Source organism: Phoca vitulina, unplaced genomic scaffold (assembly GCF_004348235.1).
Source record: "Phoca vitulina isolate PV1807 unplaced genomic scaffold, GSC_HSeal_1.0 scaffold6, whole genome shotgun sequence".
Lineage (NCBI taxonomy): Eukaryota > Metazoa > Chordata > Mammalia > Carnivora > Phocidae > Phoca > Phoca vitulina.
Window position 1 is genome coordinate 36023566 of NW_022589709.1, and position 27013 is coordinate 36050578.

General features: G+C 35.7%; 1 protein-coding gene across 6 annotated transcripts in view; it reads left to right on the forward strand.

The window, feature by feature from the left end:
- Window positions 1-27013, forward strand: part of KIAA0825 (KIAA0825 ortholog) — a 396162-nt gene that overhangs the window by 27687 nt on the left and 341462 nt on the right. For 5 of the 6 annotated variants that reach the window (XM_032403994.1, XM_032403993.1, XM_032403999.1 and 2 more), the window contains exon 3: window positions 20856-20987. In XM_032403994.1, the coding sequence (XP_032259885.1) occupies window positions 20857-20987 (131 nt within the window). In that variant the 5' untranslated portion in view covers window position 20856. Of the gene's footprint in view, window positions 1-14518; window positions 14702-20855; window positions 20988-27013 lie in introns of all 6 variants that reach the window. The other variant, XM_032403995.1, reaches the window with a different exon arrangement.

A 27013-nucleotide genomic window follows, 5' to 3' on the forward strand; every position in this document is an offset into this window, starting at 1 on the left:
TTTTTCTACAGTGTAATACTAAATTCTCATCTTTATGCTATTTTAGGGATTCCTATCATATATAAAGTGTATTATAATGAGATCTGATAAGTAAATATGAGCAGGGATCCCATGTAGACCCAAGTTATCTTAAAATCAATTGTGTAAAGAGTAGGAGGAGGGGCGCCTGGGTGGCTCAGTTGTTTAAGCATCCAACTCTTGATTTTGGCTCAGGTCATGATCCCACAGTTGTGAGATCGAGCCCCATGTTCGGCTCCAGCTCCAGCAGGGCATGGAGCCTGCTTAAGATTCTCTTTCTCTTTCTCTTTCTCTCTCTCTCTTGAAGGAGAGAGAGGGGGAGGAAGGAAGGAAGGAAGAAAAGAAAAGAAAAGAACAGGGTAGGAAACATTCCAGAGTGTAAACAATAGGAAGTCTTTCTCTCCACAAAGCAGCTAACTTCTTCAAGGCCTGAGACTTTCTTACAATCACTATGTAGCACACTGAGTACAAACTCTAGAGACTGGCTGCCTATTTCAGCTTCTATTTCTAGTTTTGTGGGACCTCAGGAAAGTTAAACAGCTCTCTGTATCTCAGCTTCATCACTGGGGAAATTAGGTCTACATGGTACTTACTTCACAGGATTACTGTCAAGATGAAATGAGTAAGCCATGCAGAGGATCTAGAACAGAGCCTGATACGAGGCAAGTGAATAAATGTTAGCTTCTATAGTTTATTGTTGTTAGCTATCATTTCCATCTTAGAATAGAATAGATTCATATCTCATACTTCTTGGTTATCAATTGGTAATAAATTGATAAAAAGTTTTGTTAGCAGAACTCACCACATAAAGGGATATCTTTGCTATTAAGAGTCCAAGCCATAAACTTCAGTATTTGTATTTTTCAGAAAAATGTCTCACTGAGGCGCTTCCCTGCCTGTGAGTTCTGCTAAATGCCACTTGATTGTGGTACTTAACCAGTTAATTCCAGTGAAATCAATTCAAAATCAAAATGAAATGTGTTAATATATCGAATATTTAAATATATGTGCTTTTAAATTGAATAAAGATAATGAGGATTATAAGCCCATTTGGCTATCCACTTGCATAAGTAATACAGAAAAATTAAGTGGATAAAGAATGTTTGTTTAAAGACTGAATGCTCCAGTAGCTTATTTGTTTCCTTCTGGGTGAACGTAATTCTGAAATTAATCATTACAGTCTTTAGGGGAAGTACTCACTTAACAACTTTTCAAGAATATATCTAGGGGCGCCTGGGTGGCTCAGTCGTTTAAGCGTCTGCCTTCGGCTCAGGTCATGATCCCAGGGTCCTGGGATCGAGCCCCGCATCGGGCTCCCTGCTCAGCGGGAAGCCTGCTTCTCCCTCTCCCACTCCCCCTGCTTGTGTTCCCTCTCTCGCTGAGTCTCTCTCTGTCAAATAAATAAATAAAATATTAAAAAAAAAAAAAAAAAAGAATATATCTAATGTGTGAAGTGAGATTGCATGTTCCTGGAAAGTAAGTACCATTTTGAAAGCTGATTTGTGAAAGGCATGGAGATAAAAAGAGTTGGTGAAAAGAATGCCCTGGAAAACTTTTAAACTGCCAAAACAAGACCCACACTTAGAGAGTTCTCTTCACTAGGCCTGGGATGAGGCCCAGGTATTTGAATTTTTAACAGTAGGTGGGGTAATTCTGCTTCAATTAGTCTTCGACTAGACTTTGAGAAACACTGCAGTAAAGGCAAAGACATGAATTTGATGCTATTTGTTTTCCATTTTCTTTATCTTCTTTGGTCTTTCTCCCTGCCCTCTGTTAGTGATCCCATTCCAGTCCTTAATTTTTTTTTTACCCTTTCTCAAAAAACATCTCTTCCAGATTTATTAGTCATGTCTTTGCAGATGGTTCTACATAATGATCATAGGGTTCTCTTTAATCTAAAAATCTCTAAGCCAAAATGCAGGTACTTAAATCAATTTAGAGGCTGTGGGTGCTAAAAAATAAATAAGAAAGAAGAGAGGAAAAGGAATAGAATAGGAAATATCAAAGCAAACATTAAGGGTAAGCAATGTTTCATTAAACTTTTAAGATGGGTGTGTGCACACATATGCATGAGATTAGAATGCACTTTTTAACCTGTGGATCATAGTCCAAAAATTTTGAAAGATACTATCTGAATCCCAGTCTTTGGAATTTCAGTGTGACATTACGAGCAATATGTTTTTTCATGCATTCCCCTCATATATTGCCTCCATCTCTATTCTGGACATTTCCATTTGTATAATACACTCAAAACCATCTGTGTGAAATTGCATTTGCCATGCCATGCCTTCTTATCACCATTTACCTCCTATATTTAAAAAAAAAAATCTATTCATAACTGTCATCCAGATTAAAGTTTCAGAATTTCCTTTGTAATAGCTCTTTCTATACAAACTGTCATGTAGCCTCATCTCACTACCGTGTTCTGCCCTTAGGCCCTAACCAGCAAAAAACTTTATGGGGACCATACTACTAACCCACTCCTCAGCTAGCTTCTTAAAGGCCAGCATGGACATGCACTGGATGATATCTAGGCGCGCGCGCGTGTGTGTGTGTGTGTGTGTCTCTGTGTGTCTGTGTGTATGTGTGTGCGTGCACGCACGTGCGTGTGTAGCAAAAGCAAGGTTTATTGAGCCATAGCAAAATGGTAGTACAAAGCTCCTGAGGAGGGTGGGGACCCAAGAGGGTTGCCCTACTGGATGATATCTATAACAACTTTCGGCAAGACTGTTGGAGCCTCTGACAATAAGCATGCCCTGTTCTGTATGATGCCCATCTTTTTTTCTTAGCCACAAGATGAGTTGTGTTTAAAATCCAAGCTTGTTTATGCCTGGGACATGTAATACCTGCCTGGTTTTCTCTCAGCTATAATTGCCTGCTTCATTCAATAATCCCAAGCTGTGTATACTCTGGAAAGTCATTTCAAATGCCACCTTTCCTTTTCTTGTGGCTCATCCTCTTCTTATTCATCATCACCTTCATGTGGATTAATTCACTGTCCTGATTGATCTTCCTACCTCTTATCTCAAACCTTCTTAACACTCTGTTTGAAAAACATTTATACAACATTAGTTAGGTATTGCCTTAGTAAAACAAACACAAAAACAAAAAACTCTGACTCACTGTTTTGTATAGGATAAGATCCAAATATTTTCTTTCTAGAGGAAAAAAGGCCTCAGCATACCTGTCTGGCCATAGCATACCTCTTCAGTTTTTGTTTGTTTGTTTTAAGTAAGCTCTAGGCCCAACATTATGCTCAAATTCACAACCTTGAGATCAATAGTTGCATGAATGTTGCATGAATAGTTGCATGCTGTACTGACTGAGCCAACCAAGTGCCCCATACGTCTTTAGTTTTATCTTCCACTATTTTCATCCATTAGTTTTCTGCTCTGGCTCCCCCAAACAGTTCCATTTATGTTCTAGGGATATTCTCATCATTTTAATTACCAGAGCCCGCTGTTGGTGGTGGTTCAGGAACCTGAAGCAGGTAGCTGTGGCTGGGGTTTAAGAGTGGGATCCCAGTACATACAAAGAAATCTCAAGATGGGGACCTAATTATATACTGGTAATAAGCAAGTTAGTAAGAGCCCAGGTTGTGGAAGAGGATAGAAATAAGCAGGAGCCAAACTCATTATTCACTTCTCAAGTTACTGTCTGAGGCTTCCGATGTCCTCTCTTCACTAGTTGTTGGATCGTTTCCAGAATAGGAGAGGGCTTGAACCTATGTATAGTGAGAGATTAAATGTCTTCAACTGTGGGGCCTGTGAGGCTATGGATTTTGGAAGATCACTTGGCTCCCACCTTTAGGAATACCTTCACTTCCTTTTTTGGATGGCTTGACTTCTCTATCTCCATCTGCCTCGAAGGAACTTCCCAGTGCAGGATTCTAGGTCATTCGTTACTTGTACCACTCAGTTGACACTAAATTAGTCGATGTCTTATAATATTTTTTGTATTTTTTAAATTTGTTTTTGCTTTTTGTGTAAAAATTAAGACATGCTCATTATAATAAGGTCAAATAAATAAAGGAAGTTATTAAGAGTGAACATTTCCTTTTTCCCTGTCCCATTTTAGTTCCACTGCCCACAGATTAGCACTAATAGTTTGTTGAGTTTCCTTCCTGATAATTTGGGATGGTTTGTTTGTTTCAAAAGTATTTTACTGTATTATGGTATATAGATCTACAACTTATTTTTTTTTTTAATGAAATAAGACAGCTCTCTGGAAATCTTTTCGTCATGCCATACAGAACTAGATTATCATTTTTATGCATACATAAGATCCATTTTATCTATGTTATATTTTTATTTAAAATATCACATATTCTGATAAATAACCAGTTTGCCCAAGATAGTCTCATTTTCTGCCTTTTGTCGTATTTCATCTGGCTTAGCATTTGTCTCAGATTTTTCATTTTTTGGATTTTTATTTTTTTAAAGATATTTATTTATTTATTTGAATGAAAGAGAGAGCGTGAGCTAGCATCAGTGGGGGGAAGAAAGAGGGAAAAGCAAACTCCCCTCTAAGGAGGGAGCTGGATGCAGGGCTCAATCCCAGGATCCTGGGATCATGACCTGAGTCGAAGGCAGACGCTTAACCAACTGAGCCACCCAGGCGCCCCTCAGATTTTTATTTTTGAATGAAGTATTGCTTAATAGTTGCATATCATTAAACCAAGCTTAGGTTAGATTTTGTACTTCTGCATTCTGACATCATGTCATATGTGAGATGCCAGTGTAGTAAACAGAATTCTCACTTTAACATATGGTTAAATTGGCCATTGCCCATTTCCTTTTTCCAGATCCTTTCCGGAAGTAATAATAGCTAACACATCTTCTTCAAGGGCAGCATGAAGGTATTTGTTTATAAAGTGAATGCACTCTGGCATGAGCACTTAGGTACAGCTAACTTTTTCAGGTCTTGGGTGATGCTGGTGGCACAACTATTTGATGCTGCTACCTCTGCTCATCACTAATGTGTCAGCCACTTGTGCTGTGCCCATGCCCTTGCCCTTGGCCTGCACATCGTTTCCCAGCCTGTGTTCAGTCTTGCCATAGAATGAATGCAGTCTAAACTCTATTACTACTAAGTCTTTATCATGTATTACACATTTACAACTACTTGTTTATTGTTGGGTAACACACATACACACACACACACACAGCACTGAATATCCTTTGACCTGCTGAAATGAATTAATGTGTAACTCACACAATGGGGGCTATAATGACATCACTGATCACATGAAAATAAGAAGACATCTATCTGTTGAAGCATCATCAACATCTCTTGCACAGTCATATTTTAAGATTGTGCCTGAAAAAGCTACATAAAATACTTAGGTGCAGAAGGTACATTTGTGTACCACTCTGTGAAACTTTACTTTTCACTTAGATCAGGTGGCTGTTCTAAATTAATTTCTCTCATTTGCAGTTATGAGTTTTCTTGTTCATATATGAAAGGTGAATCAATAGCTCTTAATGTATTGGCTCCATTAATAGAACTTTATCAACAGTTAAATAATGCCAGTTTTATATCAGTATCCTTGGATACTTCAAATAAAAAAATGAATTAATTCCAATAATGGTTCAAGTTTCATGCCTAATTCACGGAATCAAAGTAAAGCATTTATAAGTTGATTCTGTAAAAGATGAAATACTTAGCATTATTGTGAATACTATTATAAATTGAATTCCAAACTGCAACATGATAAAGCTTTTTAGTCTTGGTGATATTAAAAACATATTGTGATGGAGCATAACATCATAAAAATTTTTAAATAGAACCTATGAAGAGAATTATACTTGAAATATGTTGTGATGACATGGTAATTCGTAATTACACCCCAAAAATCTTCAAAATCTACCAATCTAAATAGATGTTCTTGTCAAAAAGTACAAATATTTATACATACATAAGATAACCAGCCTTAACTTTTTATGATTAGACTGCTTTTGAAGAAAACAAATAACTTAAGCGTGGCAGTATGTACTTTTTCTTTTTGGATTTTAGAAATGTTTGAAACATTGTAGAATTACTGTTTTTTATAAATTGACTTTAAGTGCCTATTAGGGTATTAAATACTTTTTTTTTTTTAAGATTTTATTTATTTATTTGAGAGAAAGAGCATGAGACAGTGAGCACAGGCAGAGGAAAAGGGCAGAGGGAGAGGAAGAAGCAGACTCCCCACTGAGCAGAAAGCCCAACATGGGCTAGATCCCAGGACCCTGGGAACATGACCTGAGCCAAAGGCAGACACTTAACCAACTGAGCCATCCATGTGTCCACTATTAAATACTCTGGTAAAATTATCCTCTAATTTTTTTGTTGTACTTTCTTCAAAATCGGTTAGAAATCTCTAATGAAAGTGTTCAACAAATGGTGGAGAAAAAAAAAATCATTTTATGTGAAGCATTTAGGGAACTGAATTATTGAAAACAAAGCTCACATATAGGAAGACCTTGAAATGTATCCCCATGAAATTTAAGGGGAAACTGAACAAATTAAATGATAAGAACTCAAATGGTGTACAAGATTTAGTTGTAGAATTCCATAATTGTGTTTTGAAAGATGTAGACTTATGAGAAAAATCTTTTCATGGAGCTTATATTTTTAAAAATTGTATAAATTGATATTCTAGTTCAGAGTAAAGTTGAACTGGGAAGTCCCATAATTCTGCAGCATCTAAATTTAGCAAAACACTAAAAAATAATCATAAATATTGATGAGTTTTTTTTTAATTTCAGAAATTTAATTTATGGGTATTTGAGTTTTTTTTTTTTAATTATTGGTCCAAAAAAGGCACTCTGCACGGAGACAATAAACCAAAAACTACTACTTTTAAGAATGTATTTTATTATTAAAAATTAAAATTGAAGATATTCTTCATTTAGCAAAATTTGCTGTGAACTTAATAAATTCACCAGATAACTTAACACCTGAGGAAGACGATATAGGTGTTAGCAATTTAAAATTTACTCACCCTTAGGGTGCTTGGGTGGCTCGGTTAAGTGGCCAACTCTTGGTTTTGGCTAGGTCATGATCTCAGGGTCCTGAGATTGAGCCCGTGTGGGGTTCTGCACTCTGTGGGGAGACTGCTTGAGGATTCTCTCTGTCCCTCTGTCCCTTCCCCCTACTTGCTCGCTCGTGCTCTCTCTCTCAAATAAATAAAGCTTTTTTAAAAAAGGTCAATGTTACCATAAAAATCTTACCATAAAGTAAGATTTACTAACGTTAAAATGCAATTTGGAAAAATATAAAAATAGTACAATCATAAAAAAATGCTTTCCTCAGAAAAATATCTGTGACAGATACAACTAAGAAATTCTTTGAAATATAATGAAAATGAGGGGCGCCTGGGTGGCTCAGTCAGTTAAGCATCCGATTCTTGATTTCCAGTCAGGTTATGATCTCAGGCTAATGGGATCAAGCCCCCAGTTGGGCTCCTTGCTCAGTTGGGAGTCTGCTTGAGATTGTCTCTCTCTCTAGCCTCCTCTGCCCCTCCCCCCAATGTGTGCTCTTTCTCTTAAAAATAAATAAATCTTTAAAAAAGTATATGAAAATGAATCATGTATATTTTTGATATTGAAATAATATAGGCTTTTTACTTTAATGAGCACAGATATAAGAATTTTTTGAAAGAATGTTATTTTTGAAAATTGTTTTTGAATATTATGTAGGTCCACATATAAAATAAAACTGTTTAATTGGTTAATAAAATTTGAAAAATGGTTTAATTTTAGTTATTTTCACTACCTTTTTTTTTATTATGTTATGTTAATCACCATACATTACATCATTAGTTTTTGATGTAGTGTTCCATGATTCATTGTTTGCATATAACACCCAGTGCTCCATTCAGTATGTGCCCTCTTTAATACCCATCACCAGGCTAACCCATCCCTCACCCCCCTCCCCTCTAGAACCCTCAGTTTGTTTTTCAGAGTCCTTTTTTATTCTAAAAAACATCCTGGTTTGGGTGATCCCCTCCTTGCCAAATTTCCCTCTACAAATTAACTCCTTCTGATTTTTCTTTCTCTTAAGAATATGACTTTTCTCCCAGTCCTGTGGATTTAAAATCTTGCTATTAACACTGATTCCTGTCTCTGTTTTAAAAAGATCATTCTGATGGTAGGATAGAAAATGAAGTAGAAGGAGATGATGGACTTTGAATCTACACAGGAGCAGTAGGAAATGGATGGATATGAGAGATAACAGAAAAAACTGATCATTTGGCTATGAGATTAGTGAGAGAATGTTAGAATGTGGAAGGTGACTCCCACTCAGTGACATGGATATCTGAATTGATAGTGGTGCTCTTAACTGTCATAGGGACCTCAAGAAAGGAAGGAAGTTTCAGAGGGGAGATGATAAGATTGTCTGGGGACATGTTGAGTTTGAGGTGCCTGTGGAACATCCATGAGAGTTATCCAGTATGGAGTTGGATAGATAGAACAGGTGCTCCAACACACATGTTGTAGCAGAAGACATGGATGTGGATTAATCTGTCCAGTCCAATGACCAAGAGGAAGAAAAGGGAAGGAGCTGGTAAGGGCAACAGCTGTGGTGTCCAGGATAGAGTTGGGGGAGAAACAGTGCTCTAATAGTCAATGGATTGGCCTTTGGAGAAGGGAGAGCCCAGAATTAGTGTCAAGTGTAACAGGTTGGAGGGAAGACTTGCCATTTGTGTCTTTGTGAGGTTCTAATAGCTATAGAAGGAATTTAGGCCTTGCTGAGACAGGAAATGTTCCCAGAAATAGTTTACCATTTGAAACTTTTAGACTTAAATTTAATAAACTTCGAGATATAATAGTCTTTAATATAGTTGTACACTGTAGCTTTTATTCTAATACTTTTCTACAAACTTAGTGTCATCATTTCTTTTTGCTACGATTTTTTTTGAAGTTTTACTTTGTACAAGGGCACATTGATTAGTTTAGAGTGGACTTTTTAATATCTTATCAAGAACATCAGTTTTATTAAATAATTTGATACATAGACCTGTTCTAGAAATTTGACTACTCATTGAGTCAGCCCAAAACAATTTAAAAATCTCATTTTATTCTTAGAACCTGTTTCTCAATGGTATATATGGATAAAATTTTAACTTTCTTACATTTCATTTTTACTTACTAGCTTTTTCTTTTTAAAATTATATCAAGAACATATTCTGGGGGTGCCTGTCTAGCTCAGTCAGTGGAGCACATGATCCTTGATCTCAGGGTCGTGAGTTCAAGCCTCACATTGGGTTAATAAATCGAACCTACTATTAAAAAAAAAAATGTATTCTGTATTCTGTATGTTTAGACTTTATTTAGTGATTAAACCATCTAATTTAAGTAGTTTTCCTCCTGTAATGTATGCCTTCACATTATGTCTTACATGTTCATTTTGATACTTCAGCTTTGGTATATGATTTATCTTTTAGTAGAAAAATGCTGGGTTCTTTCATCACAATTACAGTCATTGGTCTGATAATCCTGTGAGTCAATCTACACAAAACAAGAAGCTCATATCAAACTCCTGGCAGGTTTAGTTAAAATTAAAATGCATGCTCAACTGTAGAGATTGTCAAGTGTGGAAATAATATTTGTCCAGCTGGACAGCTTTCTTTTGTAGTTGCTAAATGAAAGTTGAGATTCTGTCTGCTCTTTGAAAGCTTCTGTGTCATGAAGGTAATTTGGACTGTTTGTGGTTTGACAGGAATTATTAAAATCAGATGAAGTGAAGGGAAGCAAGTGTGAGAAAGCAAAATTGACATTGACACTCTCTATTATTTGCAGCTTGGATCATGATGACTATGTTGATATGATAGGTTCACTGTTGAGATATGTTAAGCAGCAAATAAAGTAAAAAGCAAGTATAGTGATGGATTTTCAGATTTAACATGAAGAAATCCTATATTTATTTTCACCGATTGCCTTTTACATAGATTTTCAGGTCATTTGATATGAATTTGCTTTAACCAACAACAGATTTTCCTTCTATTAAACTATAGAATTAAAAAATATACTGCAAAGGCAATAAAACAGAAGATTATTAGAGAAATACATCACATGGTTAATAGAATTTTAAAATTAGAAGAGTCCCTAAAGATAATTTTTATCTAATTTCCTTTTTTTGTAAATGGAAACTGGAAAGAGTTTTAAGGTACCACGTTTAAATTTTATTCGATAGCTTAAATGTTAAACCTTGATTTTTCACTAGTATATTTTCTTACCTCTTCACAATTTTTTAAAAAATGGCTTAAGTTCTTTTTTTTTTTTTTTTAAAGATTTTATTTATTTATTTGACAGAGAGAGAGAGTGAGTGCAGGAACACAAGCAGGGGGAGTGGGAGAGGGAGAGGGAGAAGCAGGCTTCCCGCCGAGCAGGGAGCCCGATGCGGGGCTCGATCCCAGGATCCTGGGATCATGACCTGAGCCGAAGGCAGACACTTAACGACTGAGCCACCCAGGCGCCCCAATGGCTTAAGTTCTTAAGAAGCATTTAAAAATGGTTTAAGCCACAATTGTAGATAACTTTTTTGTTTAAAGATCTTAAATTATGTTATACTTATATGTGGCCTATAAATAATACTGTGGACACTGATGAAGTAGATAGCTTCCATAAATATGATTTTCTACTGAGAACATCCTTAATAGAGGGAGTTACAGCTGGGACGCTATTTCAAGTTGTTAATCAAGGACAGTTATGGTAAAAAATATAATTAAATATGAAGAACTATATATACAAAGCAAAGATAAAAAGCCTGGAGTTGTCCTACGCATTGTGGAAAATCTTCAGTGGTATTTAAGCAGGGTAGCGAATGATCTGATTTGGTTTATAAAAGAAGAAGTTTAATGCTAATATGCAAGTTTGATACAAACTCAGTGTCCTACAGTTCAGTTTAATTCAATTCTGACAGTACCTATAGTTAGCACAGACTCCACAGGTTAATGGCTCAGTCCCACAAGACTGCACCCACGTTAGATGAGAGCCTCAAAAGGCATCTCCAGGGGATGTCTACTTGTGCCCAGCTGACTACATATTTGAGGGTTCCCACAACCCCCTAGTCAGGTTCAGTAAGTCATTAGAATGACTCATAGGAAAGTGTTGTAGTTCTGATTACAGCATTTTTAGAAAGGATACAACTCAGGAATGGCCAAATGGAAGAGATTCATAGGACAAAGTAAGGTGGGAGGTAGAGGGAGACAAGGAGGAATAACCAAAATGTATTTCTTATTAAACCACAAGGTGTGAGTCTTGGAGGCCAGATAGGAGGTTTTTCCATTTTTTTTCAGAAAGATATAATGTCAGATTTAAGACACTGGAAGCACACAGAGGAAGAAGTCAAATTTGAGAGCATTTGGTTACCATTTAATATATTAGGGAAGAGAAAGGGTCAAAGAATTTGGTGATCATTTAAGACAAAGGTCAGCAAACTTTTTCTCTTAAGGGCCGGATAGTAAATATTTTAGAATGTATGGACTACACATGTCCACTGTGGCTTGTTCTTTTTGTTTCTTTTTAATTTTACAACTCTTCAGAAATGTAAAGACCATTCATAGTTTGCTGGCCATAGAAAACACAGACTGCGCTGCAGTTGACGGACACCTGATTTAAGTTATTAGAGCAAGGCAAGGAGAGAGATTAGGGAGGTGGTGACCCTGTAATGTAGGAAGAGAAGCCAGTTTAAGGAAAAGATTTTGAATTAAATTTTGGACATGTTGAGTTCAAGGGACCTTTGAAACAGCAATGTGGAATTGCCTAGTAAATGTTTGGAATTATGTGTTGAGGTTTTGGAGGAAGAACTAGGTTAGAGATACAGACTTTAAATTTTCATCATAGAGATAATAGATGGATGAGACTAATCATTGAAAAGCATGTAGAATAAGAAGAATTCCAGCCTGAAATGGACTGGAAGAGAAAGGGAGGAAGACTTTCTATATTTCCTTTCCCAAGTCAGGCAAGGGGAGTAGAGATATATGGAAAGACTACAACCTGAAAACTAATAGGAATAGATTTTTTTGAGATTGGAAGAGGACGAAATCCAAATGAATAAAAGTAAAACAGAATTTCTAAAAGTTAAAATACTTTAGAAAAAAACAACAAAATCTAATCTGGTAAAATTATATAAAAAGCAGCAGTAGCTTTGAATGAAGAATGTTTGGGGAAAGTAGTTAAAATGAGAAGCAGATTCTAGAGAGAACTCTCTGAATATCACACAAAACTAGTCTGGTTAATTTAAGCAAAGAAAAAAACAGTGGCTCTTGTTCAGTGGAACAGGGAGAAGATTTATTGTGTGTCTCTGACAAAATCAAACCAAAACAAACCCAAAAACAACTATATGAACTTTTAGTCTCAGAAGGAAGGGAAGTGGGCCTTATAGGGCCTCAGGAAAAAATCCATGCACCTTCTCTTGAATTTAACTGTATTTAACTTGGTTGGTATACCACTAAGTGGTTCCCTATCCCAGCCTTCATTCCAAGTTTCAGGATTTCTTTGCATCTGATGGTTCAGTTTGGGTGAGATGTCTAATCTTGGATATTTAGTTATGACAGGAAAGCTGGGTCCTCTAGCATAGAAATTGACATTGTCAAGGATTTAAGAATTTAATTCCCTACATTGTCTATCAGATTAAAAAAGAGAAATTAGAGCTGGACAGCTACCTAAATTGGGAACTCCTACCAGGAGCCTGTGAATAAATGTGTAAGGGACAAGAAAGGTACTAGGAAGCTGTACTACTTAGGAAGATTGGCAAGAGAGGAGACGTCAAGGAAGGAGTAGCTGTCTGTACCAAATAGTGCAAAGATTAAGTATGATAGGAATTGAAAAATATTTTGTCACTTTCAGTGCAAAAATAGAGGCAGAAACCAGATTGCTCTGAATTCAGAAGTGAATGAGAGAGGAGATAAAAGATGAGGAAATACGGACTACTGTTTGCAGATGTTGGGCTATGAATAGAAGGAGGTTCTAGGGAGGGTTTTGTTGGTTTCTAAAAAGCAAGACACGAACATGTTTATAGTCAGATGAAAGGTATATTAATGATACAGAACTAGTTAGTGATAATATACTATTAATACTATTAATATTATTAACAGATTTTAGGAGAAATTCTTAAATCCTTGGAACATACTTTAAGACCCACATTCTTTAGAAGCAGCAATTTAGATACAGAGTGCATACTAAGTTTAAATCATTCTTACCTAGTTATTAAAAGAAAATTCCTTAAAAATGTAATCAGCACATCTTACAAGCTATGTTTGTTATTATTCCTAGTTGATAGGCAATACAATTGCCTTTTTAAAGTACTCCATAACTTAAACTTTCTACTGTACTACTTTCCAAATTAATAAGGTATTTACTGTACCTGAAAATTCATTAGTTAATCCTTAACCCCATGATTTGTGACTATCTTTAGGTCTAATCTAAAAATATATAATAATTTTATGACTTTTAAATCATGTGAAATATAGAGTGCTAAGTTATAAAAGAATATGGAAATTAAAATTTGTTTTCACATTATCTTTGTTTCAGTGTTGTATTAAAGCAAGAGATGGCTAGGATTGCATATTGAAGATTATAGAGTTAATAAAATAAAAATATTTTCTAGAAAGAGAAGTGCATTGAAGAATAAAGAAAGCAGCGTCAGATTTGGTGGGTAAAACATATGACAATTAATTCTGTTTGCTTGTCAAGCTACAATAGTGTATTCTGACTGATCCTGTCAATTTCTACCTCATACATGCACATATTTAAATTACTAATAGAGGAGTTACAAAGGGGATTTTAATAGCCATAACATGTTAATACGCTTACTTATTGGATATATATTAATATTCCCACTCATATCATTAAAATAATCAGAATTTCTGCAATTGTTAATAGAAAGCATAGCAGTCTGTGATAGGAATCCTAATACATACATGAGAGTTGAGAAAATAAAGAATAGAATATCAAGTTCTGTATTTCCTAATATAGGACTTTAATGCATAAGGTATTTTATTTTATTTTTATTTTTATTTTTTTTAAAGATTTTATTTATTTATTTGACAGAGACAGCGAGAGAGGGAACACAAGCAGGGGGAGTGGGAGAGGGAGAAGCAGGCTTCCCGCTGAGCAGAGAGCCCGACGCGGGGCTCGATCCCAGGACCCTGGGATCATGACCTGAGCCAAAGGCAGACGCTTAACGACTGAGCCACCCAGGCGCCCCTAATGCATAAGGTATTTTAAATGACTGTCAACAAATTGAGATCCATTTGGGTTGTTTCTCAGTCTTTGGAAAGGCTAAAGCATTGAAATTTCAACTTCAGTAATTGATAAAAAGAAAGAAATTTCTGGTGACTTTGAAATATCACAGGGGGAAGATCTAGCCTTAAAAAAATTTATTTTTGAAAATTGGTTTCATAATGAAGGAAATTTATAATGGTTCTAAGGAAAGCTGTTAAATACATATGGTAGTAAATAAGTCAATATGTATAAGACGTAAAATAATTTTTTTTTGTTTTTTTTTTAAGTACAAGTCTATACAGGGAGGCAGTTTATAGCATTGGGATTAAGGATAGCCACTGAAGCAGTTGGAATCCCAGCTTTGCCACTTCCTATGCAAGTGATCTTGGGCAACTCAAAAACCTCTCTGTGCCTCAGTTTCTACATCTTTAATGTGGAGAATATAATAGTATCTATCCCATAGGATTATGGTAAGAATTAAAAGAGTTCATGCATATAAAGTACTTAGAATAATCCATGGTCCATAAAAATGTTGTATAAAAGTTAGCTGTAATTATTAAAATTACTGTTTAGCCACCATACCTTTAATCCATGTCTGAATAAATGAATACACTGAACTAAATAAAATTTTCAAGATTTAGGGAAAGTTATGATACTGATTTTTAGTAAAGTTATATTTATGATATTGGTAAGACTTTGTGAATGATCCAGGCGAACTACTTTGTGACTAGGTATGGATGGAAAAGTAAAAATGAGCCAGACTGGGAACAAAAAGCTGGTCAAAATTTATTTTCACTCTGCTTTTTTTTTTTAAACCAGTGACTCAAACCAAACCAGCAATTCAACAAATAATACAAAGAATATAAAGAATACAAAGAATAGGGGCGCCTGGGTGGCTCAGTCGTTAAGTGTCTGCCTTCGGCTCAGGTCATGATCCCAGGATCCTGGGATCGAGCCCCGCATCGGGCTCCCAGCTCCGCAGGAAGCCCGCTTCTCCCTCTCCTACTCCCCCTGCTTGTGTTCCCTCTCTCACTGTGTCTCTCTCTGTCAAATAAATAAAATCTTTAAAAAAAAAAAAAAAGAATACAAAGAATAATGGGTCAGGGATACATGATGTCTGTGAAGGTATGATTCCCTAATGTCACCCTGTTCCTTGTGGAGGCATAATACCCAAAGTCAGTTGGTTTCATGCATCTTTTGTTGAGTGAAGAGTATGCCAAGTCAGAGGAGCCCAGAAACATGGGCTAGCTGCTGCTTAGAATATTTTAGAAAGCTGGGGTTTGGGGGCAAAACAGTATGGGCATCTACCTATTACCATAAAAGAATATCTTGCTACCTCACATTTCCTCTTTTCGCATGTTGTTTCTTACTAAGCTATCGATTCAATTTTCATGTAACAGTCCTGGGGAAGGGAAAAGGAAATAATTAAAAATGGCTCTGAGTGCATGATACAGGAAGAATGATGGTATTAATGAGAGAAATAGTCCATTGGAAAAGTTAATTTGGGGGGAGAGCGTTTCAGAAATATGTCCTCCTCCTACCATTCCTTATAGAATACAGCAAATTTATAGCTAGAAGAAACCTCAGAGCCTAATAAATCCATCCATCTCATTTTGTAAATGAGGAATGTGAGCTCTGTCCCTCTTGAGAGATCAAGTGACTTACTCAAAAGTCACATTAACAGAACTAGGATCAGAACTCAAATCTATTGATTCTTGATTCAATGGTGTTTAGAGTTAAATGTGTTTTAGTATAGTGGAACATTTTGAAACTTGTTTAGTTAAATGTGAAACATAAATTTTTAATTAGAACATTTCTTTGCCATGCTCATTAAAAGTGTTTATTTTAGGCTAAACAGTAGGACTTCAGGTAAACTAGAGCTGGTGGACACATTAAGTCCACAGTTGTGCATAGGTCTGAAAAGGCATGGGATCTTCCTCTCTGGGCTTTTCCACAGAGAAGTCACATGGTCCTAATGTTTCCCTTTAACTCATTTGCAGTGTAGATTTTTTCCCAATGGTTGGTCTTTATGTCTTTTTTCACTTTTTAAAAGTATATAGATGATTATGAGAAAGCATGCATTTGGTTGGTTATAAGAAAAATGGCACTCTGGATTTTTATTATTGAAGAAACAGGGAAAAAAAGATAAAACCAGGATTCTAATCATTATATGTGTTTAAATAATGAAAAAGAGACCCTAGGTTAGAAAGGTATCTTTTTAAAATATGTTAAAAGACAAGTGAGATTCCAAAATTACTTTTGTGGGCTTTCTTTTGATCACATGAGGTTTGACTTTTTTTTACTGCTTTATTTTAGTGTTTCTGGCCGTGCTTATAATATGTACATATTTTATTATAGTCACTGTTCTTAAGAATTTATAACTCAACTCTTATAATTTGCCTGTGGCTGAAATTTGATCTATAAATATTTGGCTTAGATACAATTCTTCAAACATTACTCATTTTTAAAAGGCAATAATTAATATTAGATTGGCTGTTAATACTTGTTTGAAATATTAAGCACTGTTTTTTTAATCTTATACCAAAAATGCTCAGAAACATTACAGAAGAATGAATATTTAAAAATAGTACTATGGAATGACAGTTTCAAAAACAAAGTTACTCTACTTTAAAAAGTTTCAACTCCCATTTTTGGTTGATCATGGATTAGGATAAGAGACTTCATTATGTCAAATGATGATTACCTCCCTGGTGACAACAGTTTAATAGTTAGTAGTACAGAAACATAAGCAGAATGTGAAGCTCTATCTTGACACAACTTCACAGCCACCTCCTTTTCCCCCTAAATTTTTTAAAGGTTTTTCTGTGTTTCTGAAATACCACTGAGGTATTTGTCAAGTTATGTTAGTCCCTTAGTAATTCACTGTTTTGTTGTTAAGGTCATAGTTATTTTTACTTAGAGAATAACAGTGCTCTTTCTATTGGCTCCTTTTCTTACTGTCTAATTTTTTTTACTGTCTCTACTCCTTTAGAGGAAAGACTATCCAATCTCCCTCTTCTTCTCCTTCTCCTTCTCCCTCCCTGTCCTCCTCATGATGCCCAGGCACAGTGTCACACTGTGGGCCCATGGAGTGCATGGAAGGAAGTGAGAGGACTAGTGCCTATCCTCATGCCCATTCAGTGTGTGCTTCTTTGTCACCACAGCCCTACAGGGATCACTGCCATTCTCTTCTGTTATTCAAGTTTAAACTTTTACATTCAAACTTGAGCATCACTTACCACAGTCTACTCTGTCCTTTTAATTTATTTCTCATGTTGGTCCTGTGAATCTCTCTTCATTCTGGTTAATTTCCTCATCCTATTCTATTTTGCCCATGAAGTTTTCTCTTATCCTATCACACAGCATCTTAAACTTGCTGCCTCTTTACCTCTTTACTTTTCTATTGTCCTTCATCACCTTGGAACGGTATCTTAAATACAGAAGCATCACAGATGGATGCTAATCATGTGAAAGCTCTGAACCATCATCATTCTGGTACCCTGTTGTTATCAAATGGCATTCCCTTAATGTATTTTTTGTACTTACTGATTAACTTCTCTACTGGGGTTAGATACAGAAAAATCTCACAACTATATATATTGGATATCCTTCAAAATCATGTCCCGAACCCCATCTGAATGCTTAACATGTTTCAGTCCATTATTGTTTTACTCCACTCATTTCAATGAAAGATATAACACATATTTAATACCACAATAACACAGAACCACAGATTTCTTTTAACAGCACTTGCAAGCACAAAAACCACAAAATAATACAAAAAGTTTGGTGAAATGTTCAGTTAGTCAGGAGATATTTAGGAATTATATCAGTTTTGAGTTAGATTTTGAGAGGAATGATAAACACGAATTGGCAAGAGAGTGTTAAGATTGGAAGATGTTTCAAATGAAGACAGATAGAAAATGTAAAATAAAAGATCAAAAGCTCCTTGAGAGCAGGCATAATTTCTTTTTTAAGTATTTTTCCTAATTACGTATGTTTAAAAAAGAAAACCACAGGCCCAAAAAGGTGTCACTCAGACCAAATTCCCAAACTGAAGTTTAATACCCAATCTAATTGCAATTTCAGCTTCCACCAGAAATGTGGCCTTAACTGGTCAATCAGGAAATTTTTCTTTCCATCAGTGCCAGTAAGTCCCGTCACCTGTGTCCTCTCCATCCCCTAAAGAAAGATGAGGTAATCTGCATAATAAGACCCCTTATATTTCCTCTAGAAAACAGCCTTGTCTGGAACAATCCTTTTCTTTTACTAATTACTCTTATGCCCCTACCGTGTTCAATAAAATCCTTCCATTTTGTACAACTCCTGGAGTGCTTCTCTCTTTGCTAGAGGAGGTGCTGCCGATTCATAGTTTAGCAAAGCCAATTAGGTCTTCAAATTTACTTGGTTGAATTTTGCTTTTTAACGGGTAAAAATTAATACTTACTGGCAAAATATAGGAAAGCACTAAGTATAAAGAAGAAAATAAATATCAACTGTAGTCTAAATATCCAGGGATAACCATTTTAACATTTTGGTTAATATTTCTACAAAACTGTATTTTGTATGCAGTAAGTGATTCATTTCTCAGGAGACCAGACACCCTTAAATTTTAGAACCAAATAAATCCAGTTCAAATTCTACTCTTAACACCAGGTAGCAGCTATGGAACATGTGCATGTTAGTTAATCTCTGGGCCCACCTTACTTCCACTATAAATGAGGATAATAACTATTTTATAGAGTTATTAGGATTACGGAAGATGATGTATATTGGTTTGTACATAGTAGATACATAACAAGTCATATTGCTATTTTGCTGTATATTTAAGCTGACTTCTATACCTATTTTCTTATGTTTTGAATATATAGAATCTGAACTAATGAGGCTTTATAGTATTGACAAATTAAGACAAGTCTGAACAGAGTATTGATATAAAACTGGTTTTATTAGAGAGGCAAGCTACAAAGTATTTACTAAGTTTGAGCTTTCTTTTTTTATTATTATTATTATGTTAAGTTTGAGCTTTCTACAAAACCCTTAGCCAATCAAATTTTTTCATTACGAAAGTGACATTTTATTTTCTTGCAACAATTGTTGAATGGCTCATCATCTGAACTACCCCAAATGATTCAAAAACATGCAAATACAGAAGCTGAATTCATTATTAGTAATATTGACCATTGGATTTAGTATAAAGGAAATATACTGATAATAGCTGCAACCAGTTGAGCTGCTAGGGAGACAAGAGGATCTCAGACTCGTTGGTTGTATGGAAGTATTGAAGTATTTTGGTGCCCTAAAGATGTATAACTTCTGATGGCTATACAGTGTTCTACCATTTAGCTTATAAGTTTTTGGCTATTTTTTAGCCTGATTTCAAACTAGTATTTATTATGACACATTATAAGTGAATATTTGTTCACAAACGAGAAATTACACCTTTTGCTGCAAAATATTTTGAAAGGATGTAAGTGTATGAAAATTTGGGTATTTTAAAATGACATATCTGATTATTCTGTATTTGAAATTGAGTTTATAAATGACATACCTTGTGATGCCATAGACTTTTATATTAAAATGTTTTAGTTGTCTTCAGCTATTTCGTTATAGAAGCGTCTGCAAAACTTTTTAGACAATTTTTCATGTATTTTGTATTTATCCAAACTAAAAGCACATTCCCCAAGCCTTTTTCTTGTTAATATTTATTTCATGTATATTTTTTATAATGTAATGTTTAAATTTCTAATTCATTTATGCCATCAGTCATTACATACTTTATAAGCACTATTTTATGTCCAAAAATAACATACCCCTAAATAAAATGGTTCACATTCTGCCCCATCTCCATCATTTTCAGTCTGTCCCGTTGCCCTGCTTTACTTGTGCTCATAGCACTTCTTACCATGTGATCTTTTATAAAGTATACCTGCTTATGTGTTCTTAAAACAGATAAAAACTCCATGAAGGCAGGGACTTTGACTTGTTGCAGCTATATCCCCGGCTTCAACAGCAGTGCCTTTTAGATATCAAACATTCAAGAGTATATATAGACTGACTGAATGAATGATCTGATAGTGGGAAAATGCGTATCTCTCTATGAAGAGTAGCATATGTAAGTTTTAGTCATTTATAGGTATGTAGGTTTACAGGGGTGATAGAGGAACTCAAGGAAAATTTTGCCTTCTTCACATATAAATAGGGCTAGCAGATGACACTTAAAATTCAGAGGTTAGGATTTCCAGATCAGTCAGTATTTGACAAGAGTGGAGGGAAGGAGTTTAATTCTTGCTGCCACCACCCTTGTTCACAGTGGTCTAGGAGACTTTGTGATTTCCTTTGGAGCTCTTGGTTACAGGGAGAAGCAGCAGGATGCTTAAGTACTCTGAGGGGTGCTGTTTTGTTGAGCTTTCAAACCATAGAGAGGTGTGAAAATTAGGTCACACCTCATGAAAATTAAATAACAAAACATTCTATCTAGTTTAATAGTACCCTAGTTTTCCTACTGCTATATTTCTTTTTACCTATAAGTGGAAATTTCTATTTTTGGTTTAGTATCACAACTGGAGGGTTTTTTTCCTTTATTTTGGAGAAACTGACATGTTTTTTATTCTTATTCCTCAGAATGGATTGTGGAGATGAATATTCCCATAATTCTTTTGACCTACATTGTCTGTTAAATTCTTTTCCTGGAGACTTGGAATTTAAGCAGATCTTCAGTGACATTGATGAAAAGTTAGAACAAAATGCTGCAAGGTAAATATTGCTAATTACTTAAAATAAGTTGGTTTCATGTTTCATTCACACATACTTTACCTGGTCTAGTTTTAGTGTTAACGCCTGAAAAAAATTGATGAGACCCTCCCCTGTTGAATTTAACATGATTTTCTTTATCTGATTAGTACTTTATTTTTTTTTAAAGATTTTATTTATTTGAGAGAGAGAGAGTGCACACACACATGAGGGGGAGGGGCAGAGAGAGAAGCAGACTCCCTGCTGAGCAGGGAGCCCAGCTTGATGATCCAGGACCCTGGGATCACAACCTGAGCCAAAGGCAGACTATGCTTAACCAACTGAACCACCCAGGTGCCCCGATTAGTACTTTAAATAAGACTCGAAAATTTAGGCACTGCTTTCAAATAGGTAAAAAAGTTTATTGAATTTCTATTAATTTCTTAGTTTGCCAATATTGATGGCCTGAATTTTCATTAATATGCTTAGCATTACGCATCCTCACTTGATAGATAAGCATAGAAATTAAAAATTTGAAATTAAGGTAATAAAATGGTATAAGCATAAGGCCATGGATTGCTTGAGTTGTTGAAAACAGAACATGAAAAATATATTATTTTTATGTAATGTTTGTCATTGTAAGTCTCCTTTACACTTGGAAGGCTGGAGACTCCATAGAGAGTTGCTATGCAAGGTTAGTCTTCATCACCTACTCCAAAATTAGTGCTACCAAACCCTAAGGGTGGCAAGGACAGCTAAGGAGTTTGCCATTAATATGTTTTTTGACAGAAAGGCCTTTGTCTTTATATGTTTGTGGATCTTAGAGTCAATCAGTTCACATATTTGAATCCTTTTAGTTGAGGGTTCTAATAATTCACCTCATGTAGGTTATAAATATGCAGACTACAGTAAAAATTTCTAATGTAGAATGATACATAGTATTTCCTTTTTTAAATTTTAAGGTATAGTTATACTGAATTGTCAAAGAAACCAAACCAAGCAAGTGAAATGTTCCTGTGACTTTTTTTCCCTCATGTTTTATATAAGAATGCAGTCAATTTTTTGTCATAACAAAGGGCATAAATAACTTAAATTCAAAAGAAAGCATAATGTTGGGGAATTATAATTAAAAACAAAATCTCCCATCCCGACATTCTCTCCACAAAGGCAGAAGAGAACAAAAACACTTCTACTATTCAACAGGCATTAAACTAGAGTGCAATGCATATCACAGGCATTCTGCTAAGAGAATGCAAAGACAGAGCTAGGAATCTCACCCCTTTATGTAACCTAGTAGATACGACTCATTACAAACATGTTTTCAAGATAAGTGATAGCTCGTCTTCACGTGGAGGATTTGGCAGCACATTTCCATGCATAGTTCATCATAACTTCACCTGTGTTAAAGGATACCTGTGTTAGCTAATTGGTTTTATCCTGAGGAGAAACACACTTCTCCTATCTTTGTGACAAGATGTGATTTTGCAGATTGGAACAAAGTGCATATACTGAAGTTAGGCTCCTAATCTTGGGCAGGAATTCAGAGCCAAGGAGCCATCTCCCTTGCTTGTTTGCATTTTGAAAAGATGGCTTTCAGGTTCTTGAGAAAGATAGTCCTGGCTGAGAAAGCTGACAAAAGGTCTATCTAGTCTTTTAAGGGACACATTTCATGGAGTTGAAAAAATTCTTAAAATTACAAATTTCTAAGATACTTTAAGAAAAAGGAAGAGAGGGAAATCTGTTCCCTTATTTTCAGCAGGGAGAATTAAGCCTCTTATTTTGAATTTGCATTTGCATTGCCCATGTATGTATGCATGCGCACGCACACACATATATATGTATGCACGCGCATACACACATGCATATACATATACATATGTATATGTGTTTATATGTTTTTTTAAAGATAGCATATATAATGTAATTTAACCATACTATAGCCTATGTATTATAATTTATGTATAAATATAAAATAACCGTATTAAACTTTAGTGTAATTGCATATTTATATAATTTATATATTAATATATTTTATGGCACAATTTTTAACCCAAAGAAACTTTTTTTTTTTTTTTAAGATTTTATTTATTTATTTGACAGGGAGATAGAGAGCACAAGTAGGCAGAGAGGCAGGCAGACGGAGAGGGAGAAGCAGACTCTCCACTGAGCAGGGAGCCCGACGTGGGGCTCGATCCCAGGACCCTGGGATCATGACCTGAGCTGAAGGCAGCCGCTTAACCGACTGAGCCACCCAGGCGCCCCAAACCCAAAGAAACTTATAAATGAAAATAATACTAGCTTAAATATATTTATAAGTCATTTATCTAAATTCCAGAGATGATTATATTAGAACAAATTTTAAATATTTTTTAAGAGGTAACCTGTCTTCATAATAGCATTTAGGTTTTTTCAAAACAAAACAAATCACTGAACTCTGATGCTTTTGTTATAGACTGCTTCATTTTTATTTGCTAAACCATCTGTAGTTAATTTCCTGCCCTACCTGATCAGTAAGAAATCATGCTTAGAAATAAAACAGTGATTAAAATATTGTATTTTGCATTCATAAGTTGTTATTTAGGTCAAAACTCAGATGTTATTAAAAAGAAAATATGACATGGAATATAAGGATATAATTTTTAAATTAAAAATATTTTATTGCCCATATATTAAAACAAACCTAGAACAGAACCACCTCAAGTGACCATTGATCTTCACAAGGGATAAAATAAGGGAGTAGCTATATGTGCTGTATGCTACATTTAGAATAAAGTCTATTTTTCATCAAATTCAATTATGTTTTTATTATACCCTAGAGAATAAACATAATAGTAGAGGGTATATATATTTTTAAGAATAAAATACTGAATAATAACCATGGTTCAGAAGAATGTAAATCATTTATGCACTCATTTATTGCCTTCTAACAGAATAGCTTTTAGAAAATTGTATGTCATGACGAATCAGTTATGCCACACTTACACTGCAGTAGTTGAATTACCCTTGGCATTTTTGTATTCTAACAGTTCTATTTATCTCTCAATGCTGTACATTGAATAAGTAATGAACATCTGTATGATATGGGTTTACCAGATACTTTTTAAAGGAAAGAACATTAGTAATTCATTTTTAAATAGAGTGTTTTTCCTTACCCTTGAATTTTTAAAGTTGTATTTCTAGTAGTGACCCTGGATTCTAAGTGTAAATTCCTTCCCTCTTCTTAATATCATCAGGTTTTATGGGCCACAGGGTCTTTTGCTTCCCCAAAGCAGTGATTCACCACAATGGAGTAGAGTGCCCAGAGGTCAGTGAACCTTCCCCTGCCCTTCAACAGAGGCTGTCCTTCTCTCAGACCATTTTCCCTTTAACATCATCATTTCCATTCAAGTCAGAGCCAGGTGACTCTTAGGTCTGACCATGGAACTCAGTGATGGCGAATCATTTACTTTTAAAACTTACAAGAATTGGTAACAGGAAGGTAAATAACCTGTCAAAGAGGAATACTGTGTATGTTGTAGCCACAGACTCAGCTTAGTTCAGTAACTGAAAACTGCACATGGCATTGAAATCTATTTTGAGCTAAATGGAACTTAATTGTTGAACAAGATACTGAGGTGTCTAAGTTTTATGGGGATCACTATATGACATAGGATGATTTTCTCTTAATGTTCAGTTAGATAAAATTGTATCATTAAGTTTATTTTACCTTTCTGTTTTCTAAAGTTTATTTTTTTTTTAAGATTTTATTTCTTTATTTGAAAAATAGAAGGAGCACAAGCCAGGGGAGGAGCAGGGACAGAGGCAGAGGGAGAAGCAGCCTCCGCTCTGAGCAGGGAGCCCGGGACCATGACCTGAGCTGAAGGCAGACCCTTAACCAACCGAGCCACCCAGGCGCCCCTCTGGTTTCTAAATATAGACAGTCTTTGGGTGTCCCTCAAGACCTAAGTTTTGCTGGTACTGGTACAGGATTACTACTTTTTTTTTTTTGTAAACTAAAGGAAGAACAAGAAGTGTTATCATGGATAATATTTTTCTTAATCCAGGAGATGGGGGCAAGGGTGGGAGGCATTAACTTTAAATTGTCACAGAACATTGGATATGTGGTATCTATAAATTTAATTGTGCTTATTTACAGAAGATACATATTCCATAGATTACATTTACTTTTCACATAATGCTTATTTTTGTGTGTGTTTATATATAAAATTTGGGAGGGGAGTTTTCTACAGGATGGCCTAAAGTTGCCAAAAGAAATCTTCAAGTAGGCTATTAACTTAGGGCTTCTCATGGTAGAACCACAAATCTGCCAGTGGACATACACATTCGCATTAATATATTTTATGGCCATAGCAAATTATATAAGATGAAAATTTGTCATTTCAGACTGTACTGAGGTATGATTACTTCTGGCAGCATTTTGGCACTTATTTAGTAATAACAAGAGGATGCAAATTAATACTTTTTTAACTTCAGTGTATGTATTTCTCTTTCGTGTTCTCTATTCATGTATATTTCATTTGACAGAATCCCTACCTCTTCTCCTAAATTACTGAACAAGACTAGGCTACATGGTAAGAAACCTGAAAGCTTTCCCCATCTATCCTTGAACCCAGAGTAAGACTTAAATAGGCACTTTCCAGTTTCCCCCACCTGGGCGCTCCTCAGTACTGTTGTCCTCCTCAGAATTGATAACACTTCGAGGCAGACAGACAGCATCCTGGGCCTCAGCAGCTCAGCAGCCGTAAACTTTGCCTGACCCCATTTACATTTTCTACTTTTTAAACGTATGCAGTCCTCCCACTGGACCTTTCCACCTGCAGCCCCGTGATGCATGCAGGTAGAAGTGGAGGTAAGGGAGAAGGTGACAGGCCACCCTGTGTTTCACAGTGGCCTCTGGAGCCACTTTCTTATCATTTTCTGTCACTATTAGCTCCACTATTTGAATGTCTGTGGTGTTCCTAACTCTTTTCTCCATAGTCCTGTGTTGTGTGCCTTCAATGTCTGCTTTAGGAGGCTAAGTAGTAGGGTAAATTGTGGGACCAGTAGCCCCATTAGATGATTTTTAAATGATTGTTTCAAGCAATACTTGCATTGTGTTTGACATTTTTTAAAAGTGTAATTTTTGTTTTTGTATGTGTTAGCTTCACCCGTTCTTGTTCAAATATATGTAAGGCAATAACAAATTTTTATTTGAGGATATTTTTAAAGAATATTATTATGATTTTCTTTCCATGGGAAATAAAGGGAAGCAAGTGTCTGCCTGTTTATAAGTTGTTATGATAATAAAAATGTGAATAATAGTATACTAAAAATCCACACCTGATAAGATTGAGCCAATGATAGTTAGGCCACTATTTCCCAGGGAGGATGGTCGTTAATTGGCCCCTGGGAAGGATTCACCCCTGAGGTAAAAACCAGGGGTGCCTGGTGAAGCCCTGGCCCAGCTCTGAGAGGAAGAAGGAGATACTAGGAAGGAAGGAGATACTAAAAGAGAACTGAGTGGTAGTAATGAGGTGTGCGTGCTGTGGCTGACTCATCTTTCCTGTTAGATAGTTGATACCTTGAGATCTAACCCAACCCTGCCAGTTTTCCCTGGAAAAGAGCCTCCTCGGGGATTTAGCAGAGGCAACACTTTGTCTAAAGAGAGTCACCAGCAGGAACAACTGGCTGGCTCAGGCAGAGGAGCATGCGACTCTTGATCTCAGGGTCATGAGTTTGGGCCCCACGCTGGGTGTAGAGATGACTTAAATAAACAACAACAACAAAAAAAGATTCACTAACACCATAGCCTTTTCTAATTACAGTCCTAATTCCAGAATGCCACGACTAAGAATATCCTTCTTTGGGATGGTATGGGAGCTGAGGGGTGGGTGGAGGGAATGTGAAAGCTGGGACTATTACTTCCTTCATTTCGGCTTTAAAGACTTCAGCTGTTCAACACTGCTTAAACAGTCCTGGCACAGAGTAGGTTAGAAGATAGTCAATAAATGTGTGTTAGGCATGTTTGTTAGGCATCTATTGTGTTTGCTGTATCTTTAGCTAGTGTGAAG